General features: G+C 53.4%; 1 protein-coding gene across 1 annotated transcript in view; it reads left to right on the forward strand.

Annotated features, from left to right (window-relative positions):
• Nucleotides 1-12,435, forward strand: part of CHD8 (chromodomain helicase DNA binding protein 8) — a gene marked incomplete at its 3' end in the record, with an annotated part of 90,963 nt that overhangs the window by 4,284 nt on the left and 74,244 nt on the right. The window contains exons 3-6 of the mRNA XM_034072505.1: nucleotides 5,519-6,100; nucleotides 7,310-7,377; nucleotides 7,983-8,091; nucleotides 9,958-10,338. Of these exons, the coding sequence (XP_033928396.1) occupies nucleotides 5,564-6,100; nucleotides 7,310-7,377; nucleotides 7,983-8,091; nucleotides 9,958-10,338 (1,095 nt within the window). The remainder of the gene's footprint in view (nucleotides 1-5,518; nucleotides 6,101-7,309; nucleotides 7,378-7,982; nucleotides 8,092-9,957; nucleotides 10,339-12,435) is intronic.

Below are 12,435 nucleotides of genomic sequence, written 5' to 3' on the forward strand. Positions count from 1 at the left end.
CCTCACACAAACCCCCCTAATTCCACACAAAAACCCTATTTTTTGCCCTTATTTCTCACTTTTTAACCATTTTTACCTCAGCTTCACACCGATTGGTGGGGGGGGTGCGGGCCTCGCTCATTCCCCCCCTCCCCCCCCTTTTCCAACCGCTTCCGGGTGCATTTTGGGTCGAAAAGAGTCGATTTCGCCTCAAAACAAATCGATTTTCCCTCAAAAACCGTCAATTTTGGGTCAAAAAACGTCGATTTCGGGTCTATTTCCCGTCGCTCCCTCACCAATAGCGGCTGAGGGGGCAAGGCCCCCTCTCCAAGATGGCGCCGGGGCTGCCCTCAGCGCTGCCTGCTCCTCTCCCCCCCCCCCCCCTTGGTGGGACTTCCGCCTTCCCTCCGGCGCTCTCCACCAATCAGCGCCCTCCGAGTCGCCCTCTCAGCCAATCAGCGGCGAGGGGCGGGGCTTGGGCGCGTCCATCACGGCCGCGGAGGGGGGGGGGTCCTCAGAGCCGCGTTGTGTGTGCAGCCGCCATTGAGGAGGAGGAAGAGGAGAGGAAATAGGGGGGGGAGGGGAGGAAAACGGACCCGGAAACGACCCCCCCGCCCCTCCCCCCCACCCCCTCCCCCCCCCCACCACGTGGGGGTCGGACCCCCCCTCCCCCCATTGCAGGTAAGGGAATGGGGGGGGGGGGGGAGGGGAATGGGGGGGGGGAGGGGAGGGCGATACACCCCCCCCCTTTGTCACGTGGTATGGTCCGGAGGGGGGGGGGGGGGGGGGGGGATTGATACCAGTGACCCCCATTGAGCCCATAATGGGAGCCCCATTAATACCAGTATGGGTTTAATGGGGTTCTATTGATCCCAGTGACCCCCATTGATCTCAATGATTCCTTAATGGGAACCCCATTAATACCAGTATGGGTTTAATGGTGTCCTATTGATCTCTTAAGGGGAACCCCATTAACACCAGTATGGGTTTAATATGGTCCCATTGATCCCTATGTCTTCTTATTGGGAACCCCATTAATACCAGTATGGACTTAATGGGGTCTCATTATCACCACTATGGCTTTAATGGGGTCCCATTGATTCCTATGTTCCCTTAATAGGAGCCCCATTAACACCAGTATGGGCTTAATGGGGTCCCATTGATCCCTATGTTCTCTTAATGGGAGCCCCTTTAATACCAGTATGGACTTAATGGGGTCCTATTGATCCCAGTGACCCCCATTGATATCAATGATTCCGTAATGGGAGCCCCCTTAAGACCAGTATTGGTTTAATGGGGTCCCATTGATCCCCTAATGGGAACCCCATTGATCCCAATGACCCCCATTGATCTCAATGATTCCTTAATGGGAGCCCCATTAATACTAGTATGGCCTTAATGGGGTCCCATTGATCCCAGTGACCCCCATTGATATCAATGATTCATTAATGGGAGCCCCATTAATACCAGTATGGACTTAATGGGGTCTCATTATCACCAGTATGGCTTTAATGGGGTCCCATTGATTCCTATGTCCTCTTAATGGGCACCCCTTTAATACCAGTATGGTCTTAATGGGGTCCCATTGATCCCTATGTCCCCGTAATGGGAGCCCCATTAACACCAGTATGGGGTTAATGGGGTCCCATTGATCCCTATGTCCTCTTAATGGGAACCCCTTTAATACCAGTATGGTCTTAATGGGGTCCCATTGATTCCTATGTTCTCTTAATGGGAGCCCCATTAATACCAGTATGGACTTAATGGGGTTCCATTGATCCCAGTGACCCCCATTGATCTCAATGATTTCTTAATGGGAGCACCATTAATACCAGTATGGCTTTAATGGGGTCCCATTGATCCCCTAATGGGAACCCCATTGATCCCAATGACCCCCATTGATACCAATGATTCCTTAATGGGAACCCCATTAATACCAGTATGACTTTAATGGGGTTCCATTGATCCCTATGTCCTCTTAATGGGAGCCCCATTAACACCAGTATGGGCTTAATGGGGTCCCATTGATCCCTATGTTCTCTTAATGGGAACCCCTTTAATACCAGTATGGGTTTAATGGGGTTCCATTGATCCCAGTGACCCCCATTGATATCAATGATTCCGTAATGGGAGCCCCATTAAGACCAGTATGGGTTTAATGGGGTCCCATTGATCCCCTAATGGGAATCCCATTGATCCCAATGACCCCCATTGATCTCAATGATTCCTTAATGGGAACCCCATTAATACCAGTATGGACTTAATGGGGTCTCATTATCACCACTATGGCTTTAATGGGGTCCCATTGATTCCTATGTCCTCTTAATGGGAACCCCTTTAATACCAGTATGGTCTTAATGGGGTCCCATTGATTCCTATGTTCTCTTAATGGGAACCCCATTAACACCAGTACCCCCTTAATGGGGTCCCATTGATCCCAATGCACCATTAATGGGAGTCCCATTAACCCCTAATTGGGTCCCATTAAGCCCAGTACCCTCTTAATGGGGTCCCAGTAACCCCAGTGCCCTCTTGATGGGCTCCTATTCGCCCCATTGCCCTCTTATTGGGGTCCCATTCACCCCAGTGACCCCCTAATTGGGTCCCAGTAACCCCATTGCCCCCTTAATGGGGCCCCATTAACTCCTATTGGGAGTCCCATTAAACCCAGTACCCCCTTAATGGGGTCCCAGTAACCCCAGTGCCCCCTTAATGGGGTCCCAGTAACCCCATTGCCCCTTTAATGGGGTTCCATTAGCCCCAATATGCCCTTAATGGGGTCCCAGTAGCCCCAGTACTCCATTAATGGGGTCCCATTAACTCCTAATGGGTGTCCCATTAAGCCCAGTACCCCCTTAATGGCGTCCCAGTAACCCCAGTACCCTCTTAATGGGGTCCCATTAACTTCTAATGGGGTCCCATTGACCCCAGTACCCCCTTAATGGGGTCCCAGTAACCCCAGTACCACCTTAATGGGGTCCCATTAAGCCCTATGGCCCTTTAATGCGGTCCCAGTAACCCCAGTGCTCTCTTATTGGGGTCCCATTAACCCCAGTACTGCCTTAGTGGGATCCCAGTAACCCCAGTGCCCCTTCAATAGTGTCCCATTAGCCCCAGTACCCTATTAATGGGGTCCTATTAACTTCTAATGGGGTCCCATTGACCCCAGTACCCTCTAAATGGGGTCCCATTAGCCCCAGTACCTCCTTAATGGGGTCCCAGTAACCCCAGTACCCCATTAATGGGATCCCATTAAGTCCTAATGGGGGTCCCATTGACCACAGTGCCCCCTTAATGGGGTCCCATTAGCCCCAGTACTGCCTTAATGGGGTGCCAGTAACTCCAATGCCCTATTAATGGGGTCCCATTAGCTCAGATACCCCCTTAATGGGGTCCCAGTAACCCCAGTACCCTTTTAATGGGGTCCTATTAGCCCCATTGCCCTCTTATTGGGGTCCCATTAACCCCAGTGACCCCCTAATGGGGTCCCAGTAACCCCATTGCCCCCTTAATGGGGCCCCATTAACTCCTATTGGGAGTCCCATTAAGCCCAGTACCCCCTTAATGGGGTGCCATTAGCCCCCATACCCCCTTAAAGGGGACCCAGTAACCCCAATACCCCATTAATGGGGTTACATTAAGTTCTATGTCCTCTTAATGGGGTCCCATTAACCCCATTGCCCTCTTAATGGGGTCTCGTTGATCCCAGTACCCCTTAATGGGGTCCCAGTATCCCCATTGCCCCTTTAATGGGGTTCCATTAGCCCCAATATGCCCTTAATGGGGTCCCAGTAACCCCAGTACTCCATTAATGGGGTCCCATTAACTCCTAATGGGGGTCCCATTAAGCCCAGTACCCCCTTAATGGGGTCCCAGTAACCCCAGTACCACCTTAATGGGGTCCCATTAAGCCCTATGTCCCTTTAATGCGGTCCCAGTAACCCCAGTGACCCCCTAATGGGGTCCCATTAACTTCTAATGGGGTCCCATTGACCCCAGTACCCTCTAAATGGGGTCCCATTAGCCCCAGTACCCCCTTAATGGGGTCCCATTAGCCCCAGTACCCCATTAATGGGGTCCCATTAAGTCCTAATGGGGGTCCCATTGACCACAGTGCCCCCTTAATGGGGTCCCATTAGCCCCAGTACCACCTTAATGGAGTCCCAGTAACTCCAGTGCCCCATTAATGGGGTCCTATTAGCCCAGATACCCCCTTAATGGGGTCCCAGTAACCCCAGTACCCTCTTAATGGGGTCCTGTTAGCCCCATTGCCCTATTATTGTGGTCCCAGTAACCCCAGTGACCCCCTAATGGGGTCCCATTAACTCCTAGTGGGAGTCCATTGACCCCAGTGCCCCCTTAATGGGGTCCCATTAACCCCAGTGTTCTCTTAATGGGGTCTCATTGATCCCAGTACCCCTTTAATGGGGTCCCATTAGCCCCAATACTCCCTTAATTGGGGTCCCATTAACCCCAGTACCTCATTAATGGGGTTCCATTAAGCCCTATGTCCTTTTAATGGGGTCCCAGTAACCCCAGTACCCCATTAATGGGGTCCCATTAGCCGAGATACCCCCTTAATGGGGTCCCAGTAACCCCAGTACCCCATTAATGGGGTATCATTAAGTCTTATGTCCTTTTAATGGGGTCCCAGTAACCCCAGTACCCCATTAATGGGCTCCCAGTAACCCAAATGTCCCCTTAATGGGGTCCCATTAACCCCAATGCTTTCTTAATGGCATCCCAGTAACCTCAGTACCCCATTAATGGGGTCCCAGTAACCCCAGTGCCCCCTTATTGGGACCCCCAGTAGCCTGTTACTGGGAGCCCCAGTCCCCTTTGTTAATGGGCTCCCATTACCCCCATTACCCCATAACTGGTCTCCCATTACCCCCATTACCCCATAACTGGTCTCCCATTACCCCCATTACCCCATAACTGGTCTCCCATTGACCCCCATTACCCCATAACTGGGCTCCCATTACCCCCATTACCCCATAACTGGTCTCCCATTACCCCCATTACCCCATAACTGGTCTCCCATTACCCCCATTACCCCATAACTGGTCTCCCATTACCCCCATTACCCCATAACTGGGCTCCCATTACCCCCATTACCCCATAACTGGACTCCCATTACCCCCATTACCCCATAACTGTGCTCCCATTACCCCCATTACCCCATAACTGGGCTCCCATTACCCCCATTACCCCATAACTGGGCTCCCATTACCCCCATTACCCCATAACTGGGCTCCCATTGACCCCCATTACCCCATAACTGGGCTCCCATTACCCCCATTACCCCATAACTGGTCTCCCATTACCCCCATTACCCCATAACTGGGCTCCCATTACCCCCCATTACCCCATAACTGGTCTCCCATTACCCCCATTACCCCATAACTGGGCTCCCATTACCCCCCATTACTCCCCATTGCCTCCCATTGCCTCCCATTACCCCCCCATTGACCCCCATTGACTCCCATTGCTCCCTCCCCATTGGCCCCCGCATTAACCAATCCCCTTCCTCCCCCAGGCTCAGGCCCCGCCCCCTGCTCTCTGATTGGCCGCCGCATCCAACATGGCCGACCCCATCATGGACCTCTTTGACGACCCCAACCTCTTCTCCCTCGACCCATTGGCCGACGACGCCTTTGGCTCCGCCCCCTCGGCCCCGCCCCCTCCTCAGCCAATCACCGACGAGACCACGCCCCCTCCGGCGCCTCCCATTGGCCCTCAACCTCCGGACGACCCCGCGGCCCCGCCCCCTGACCCCCAGGACCGCGACCTCATTGGCCAGCTCAACCCCTTCATGGGCGCGGCCCCGCCCCCTCCGCCATCTTGCCCCGCCCCCCCGAAGCTCCTCCTCCTGAAGCCCGCTGACGTCACAAGCCCCGCCCCCGACGCCGCAAGCCCCGCCCCCCCGAAGGTCACGCTGGCCAAGGTGCTGGTGGGGGCGGGGCCGGGGGGCGGGGCCTCGGTGGCCACGCCCACCAACGCCGTGCACCGATTGGTCCAGACCGCCCGCCCTGTGAAGCAATTGGTGCTGCAGCCGGTCAAGGCGGGGGGCGGGGCCAAAGGGGGCGGGGCCACGGCGGTGGCGGCGACAGCCAATCAGGTGAGGGGGGCGGGGCTTGGGGGGGGGAATGGGGATCTATGGGGCACAATGGGGGATCTATGGGGCACAAGGGGGATCTATGGGGCACAATGGTGATCTATGGGGCACAATGATGATCTATGGGGCACAATGATGATCTATGGGGCACAATGATGATCTATGGGGCACAAGGGGGATCTATGGGGCACAATGGGGATCTATGGGGCACAATGATGATCTATGGGGCACAATGATGATCTATGGGGCACAAGGGGGATCTATGGGGCACAATGGGGATCTATGGGGCACAGTGGGGATTTATGGGGCACAATGATGGCCTATGGGGATTGTTAATGGGGATCTATGGGGCACAATGGGGATCTATGGGTCACAAGGGGGATCTATGGGGCACAATGATGCCCTATGGGGAGCCCCAATGGGGATCTATGGGGCACAGTGGGGATCTATGGGGCATAATTATGCCCTATGGGGATCGTTAATGGCGATCTATGGGTCACAATGGGGATCTATGGGTCACAGTGGGGATCTATGGGTCAGAGTGATGCCCTATGGGGATCGTTAATGGCGATCTATGGGGCACAATGGTGATCTATGGGGCACAATGGGGATCTATGGGTCACAATGGGGATCTGTGGGGCACAGTGATGCCCTATGAGGAGCCCCAATGGGGATCTATGGGTCCCAATGACAATCTATGGGTCCCAATGGTGATCTATGGGTCACAATGATCCCCTATTGGGATCCTTAATGGCGATCTATGGGTCCCAATGATGATCTATGGGTCACAATGACAAGTTATGGGTCCTAATGATGGGGTATGGGTCTCAATGACAATCTATGGGTCCCAATGATCACTTGTGGGGTCCTAATGGCAACTTATGGGTCCCAATGATCAGTTATGGGTCCCAATGATGCCCTATGGGGATCCCCAATGTTAACTTATGGGTCCCAATGAGAATCTATGGGTCCCAATGATCAGTTATGGGGATCCCCAATGCTAATCTATGGGTCCCAATGCTGATCTATGGGTCCCAATGACACCCTACGGGGATCCCCAGTGCCAATCTATGGGTCCCAATGCTGATCTATGGGTCCCATTGATAACTTATGGGTCTCAATGCTAACCTATGGGTCCCATAAGGTTACTTATGGGTCCCAATACTGATCTATGTGTCCCAATACTAACCTATGGCTCCTATACCCCCACAGGGTGACCCCAAGCGCATCACCCTGCTGCTGCAGCAGCCCCCAGGCCAGCGCCCCCTGCTGCTGGCCACGTGACAAGGACACGCCCCCTTCGGGCCTGGCCACGCCCCCTGCGGGCAGAGCCACGCCCACTGCGGCTTCAAGCCACGCCCCCTTTGCGGGCACAGGGCTCCCAATAGAGACACATAGGGATACATAGGGTCACATAGGAGCCTATAGAGACCCATAGAGACACGTGGAGACCCCATAGAGACCCTATAGGGACCCATGGAGACCCCATAGAGACCTCATAGGGACCCATAGAGACCCCATAAAGATGCCATAGAGACCCATAGATCTCCATAGAGACCCCATAGACACCCTATAGACACCCAATGACACCCTATAGAGATTCCCAATGACAATCTATGGGTCCCATTGATAACTTATGGGTCCCAATGACACCCTATGGGGATCCCCAATGCCAATCTATGGGTCCTAATGCCAATCTATGGGTCCCAATGATCAGGTATGGTGTTCCCCAATGCCAACCTATTGGTCCCAATGTTAACTTATGGGTCCCAATGCTAACTTATGGGTCTGACTGTTAACTTATGGGTCCTATAGGGTAACTTATGGGTCTGAATTGATAACTTATGTGTCCCAATACTAACCTATGGCTCCTATACCCCCACAGGGTGACCCCAAGCGCATCACCCTGCTGCTGCAGCAGCCCCCAGGCCAGCGCCCCCTGCTGCTGGCCACGTGACAAGGACACGCCCCCTTCGGGCCTGGCCACGCCCCCTGCGGGCAGAGCCACGCCCACTGCGGCTTCAAGCCACGCCCCCTTTGCGGGCACAGGGCTCCCAATAGAGACACATAGGGATGCATAGGAGCCTATAGAGACCCATAGAGACCCCATAGGATCCCATAGAGACCCCATAGAGACCTCATAGGGACCCATAGAGACCCCATAGAGACCACATAGGGACCCCATAGGGACCCATAGATCCCCATAGAGCCCCATAGAGACACCATATAGGTCCCAATGACACCCTATGAGGACCCCAATGACAACTTATGGGTCCCAATGCCAATCTATGGGTCTCAATGATGAATTATGGGGTCTCCAATGCCAATCTATGCGTCCCAATGATGAGTTGTGGGGTTTCCAATGATGAGTTATGTGTCTCAATGATCAGTTATGGGTCCCAATGATGAGTTATGGGGATTCCCAATGCCAATCTATGGGTCCCTATGACACCCTATGGGGATCCCCAATGCCAATCTATGGGTCCCAATGATCAGTTATGGGTCCCAATGACACCCTATGGGGATCCCCAATGACAATCTATGGGTCCTAATGCCAATCTATGGGTCCCAATGATCAGTTACGGGCATCCCCAATGCCAATCTATGGGTCTCAATGCTAACTTACGGGTCCCAATGACACCCTATGGGGATCTCCAATGCCAATCTATGGGTCTCAATGCTGATTTATGGGTCCTAATGATAACTTATGGGTCCCATTGATAACTTATGGGTCCCATAGAGTTACTTATGGGTCCCAATGATGATCTATGGGTCCCATAGGTTACTTATGGGTCCCAATGTTACCTTATGTTCCTATAGGGTGACCCCAAGCGCATCACCCTGCTGCTGCAGCAGCCCCCAGGCCAGCGCCCCCTGCTGCTGGCCACGTGACAAGGACACGCCCCCTGCGGGCCTGGCCACGCCCCCTGCGGGCTGAGCCACGCCCACTGCGGCTTCAAGCCACGCCCCCTCTGCGGGCACAGGGCTCCCAATAGAGACACATAGGGATGCATAGGAGCCCATAGAGACCCCATAGAGACCCATAGAGACCCATAGAGACCCTATAGGGACCCATGGGGACCCTATAGAGACCTCATAGGGACCCATAGAGATCCCATAGAGACCCCATAGGGACCCCATAGGGACCCATAGATCCCCATAGAGCCCCATAGAGACCCCATATGGGTCCCAATGACACCCTATGGGGATCCCCAGTGGCAATCTATGGGTCCCAATGCTAACTTATGGGTCCCAATAACATCCTATTAGGACCCCAATGACAACTTATGGGTCCCAATGAGAATCTATGGGTCCCAATGATCAGTTACGGGGTCCCAATGACGATCTATGGGTCCCAATGATGACTTATGGGTCCCAATGACACGCTATGGGGATCCCCAATGCCAATCTATGGGTCCCAATGCCATTCTATGGGTCCCAATGACACCCTATAGAGATTCCCAATGCCAATCTATGGGTCCTAATGCCAATCTATGGGTCCCAATGATCAGTTATGGGGATACCCAATGCCAATCTATGGGTCCCAATGCTGATCTATGGGTCCCATTGATAACTTATGGGTCCCATCACTAACCTATGGGTCTGACTGGTAACTTATGGATCTCAATGATAACTTATGGGTCCCATTGATAACTTATGGGTCTGACTGATAACTTATGGGTCCCAATGATCAGGTATGGTGTTCCCCAATGGCAATCTATGGGTCCCAATGGTAACTTATGGGTCCCATTGATAACTTATGTGTCTGACTGCTAACTTATGGGTCCCATCACTAACCTATGGGTCCCATAGGGTAACTTATGTGTCCCAATGCTAACGTATGGATCCTATACCTTTAGGGTGACCCGAAGCGCATCACCCTGCTGCTGCAGCAGCCCCCAGGCCAGCGCCCCCTCCTCTTGGGCACCCTCCCTGGCAAGCTCCTCCTGCAGACCCCCCCCAAGGACACGCCCCCCTCCGGACCAAGCCCCGCCCCCTCCGGATCAAGCCACGCCCCCTCGGCCTCAAGCCACGCCCCCTCCGGACCAAGCCCCGCCCCCTCCAAGGTGGTGACCATCCAGCTGCAGGTTCAGCACCCCCCCCACGGGACAGCTCCCCATAGGATCCAATTGGTGCCCGGTGGGGGGGGGCAGGGGGCGCCCATCGCGGTGGCCTCGGGGCTGGCAACGGGGGCCGGGCAGAGGGTGACGGTGCCGTTGAAGGTGGTGCTGCAGCCGCAGGTAGGGGCAATGGGGGGGAATTGGGGTTAAATGTGGGGGTTTTGGGGTTAAATTTGGGGGTTTTGGGGATTTTGGGGTCAATTTTGGGTGTTTTTGGGGCGATTTTGGGGGTTTTGGGGTTAAATATGGGGGTTTTGGGGTTAAATTTGGGGGTTTTGGGGTTAAATGTGGGGGTTTTGGGGTGGATTTTGGGGGTTTTGGGATTGATTTTGGGTGGTTTTGGGGGCGATTTTGGGGGTTTTCGGGTTAAATGTGGGGGTTTTGGGGTTGGTTTGGGGGGTTTTGGGGTCAATTATGGTCTTTTTGGGGCGATTTTGGGGGTTTTGGGGTTAAATTTGGGGGTTTTGGGGTGGATTTTGGGGTTTTGGGGGCGATTTTGGGGGTTTTGGGGTTGGTTTTGTGGGTTTTGGGGCGATTTTGGGGGTTTTGGGGGCAATTATGGTCTTTTTGGGTCGGTTTTGGGGGTTTTGGGGTCGGTTTTGGGGGTTTTGGGGTTGGTTTTGGGGGGTTTGGGGTCAATTTTGGGGGTTTTGGGGTTAAATATGGGGGTTTTGGGGCTGTTTTGGGGTTGGTTTTGGGGGTGATTTTGGGGGTTTTGGGGTTAAATTTGGGGGTTTTGGGGTTAAATTTGGTGGTTTTGGGGTTGGTTTTGGGGGCGATTTTGGTCTTTTTGGGGTCGTTTATCGGGGTTTTGGGGTTGGTTTTGGGGGTTTTGGGGTTAAATATGGCGGTTTTGGGGCTGCTTTGGGGGTTTTGGGGTCGATTTTGGGGTGTTTTGGGGTCAATTATGGTCTTTTTCAGTCGATTTTGGGGGTTTTGGGGTCTTTTTTGGGGGTTTTGGGGTTAAATATGGGGGTTTTGGGGGCTGTTTTGGGGGTTTTGGGATAGATTTCGGGGGTTTTGGGATTGGTTTTGGGGGTTTTGGGGTCGGTTTTGGGGTCGATTTTGGGGGTTTTGGGGTCGGTTTTGGGGGTTTTGGGGGTGATTTTGGGGGTTTTGGGGTTGGTTTGGAGGGTTTTGGGCTTAAATGTGGGGGTTTTGGGGTTGTTTTTGGGGGTTTTGGGGTTGATTTTGGGGGTTTTGGGTTTGGTTTTGGGTGTTTTGGTGTCGGTTTTGGGTGTTTTGGGTTTGGTTTCGGTTCTTTTGGGGTCGATGTTGGTTGTTTCGGGTCTGTTCTTGGGTGGGTTGGGTTGAACGTTGGGGTTGGGTTGGGTCTTGGAGCTTGACTTGGTCGTATTCGGTGTACTCTTGATCCCGTTGACTCAACCATATCTCCATTGACTTAATCCCATTGACTCAACCGTGTCCCCATTGACTCAACCCCAACCCCATTGACTCAACCCATTGACTCAACCCCAGTCCTATTGACTCAACCCCATTGACTCAACCCCATTACCTCAATCCCATTGACTCAACCCCATTGACTCAACCCCATTACCTCAATCCCATTGACTCAACCCCAACCCCATTGACTCAACCCCAACCCCATTGACTCAACCCCAACCCCATTGACTCAACCCCAACCCCATTGACTCAACCCCAACCCCATTGACTCAACCCCAACCCCATTGACTCATCCATGTCCCCATCGACTCAACCACGTCCCTGTTGACTCAACCACGTCCCCATTGACTCAACCCCAACCCCATTGACTCAACCCCAACCCCATTGACTCAACCCCATTGACTTAACCCCAACCCCATTGACTCAAACTCAACCCTATTGACTCAACCATGTCCCCATTGACTCAACCCCAACCCCATTGACTCAACACCATTGACTCAACCATGTCCCCATTGACTCAACCCCATTGACTCAACCCCATTGACTCAACCCCATTGACTCAACCCCATTGACTCAACCCCATTGACTCAACCATGCCCCCATTGACTCAAACCCATTGACACAACCCCATTGACTCAACCCCAACCCCATTACCTCAACCCCATTACCCCAACCCCATTGACTCAACCCCAACCCCATTGACTCAGCCCAAACCCCATTGACTCAACCCCATTGCCTCAACCCCATTGACTCAACCCCAAGCCCCTTGACTCAACCCCATTGACTCAACCCCATTGACTCAATGCCATTGAC

The sequence above is a fragment of the Melopsittacus undulatus genome, chromosome 30, assembly GCF_012275295.1.
Source record: "Melopsittacus undulatus isolate bMelUnd1 chromosome 30, bMelUnd1.mat.Z, whole genome shotgun sequence".
NCBI lineage: Eukaryota > Metazoa > Chordata > Aves > Psittaciformes > Psittaculidae > Melopsittacus > Melopsittacus undulatus.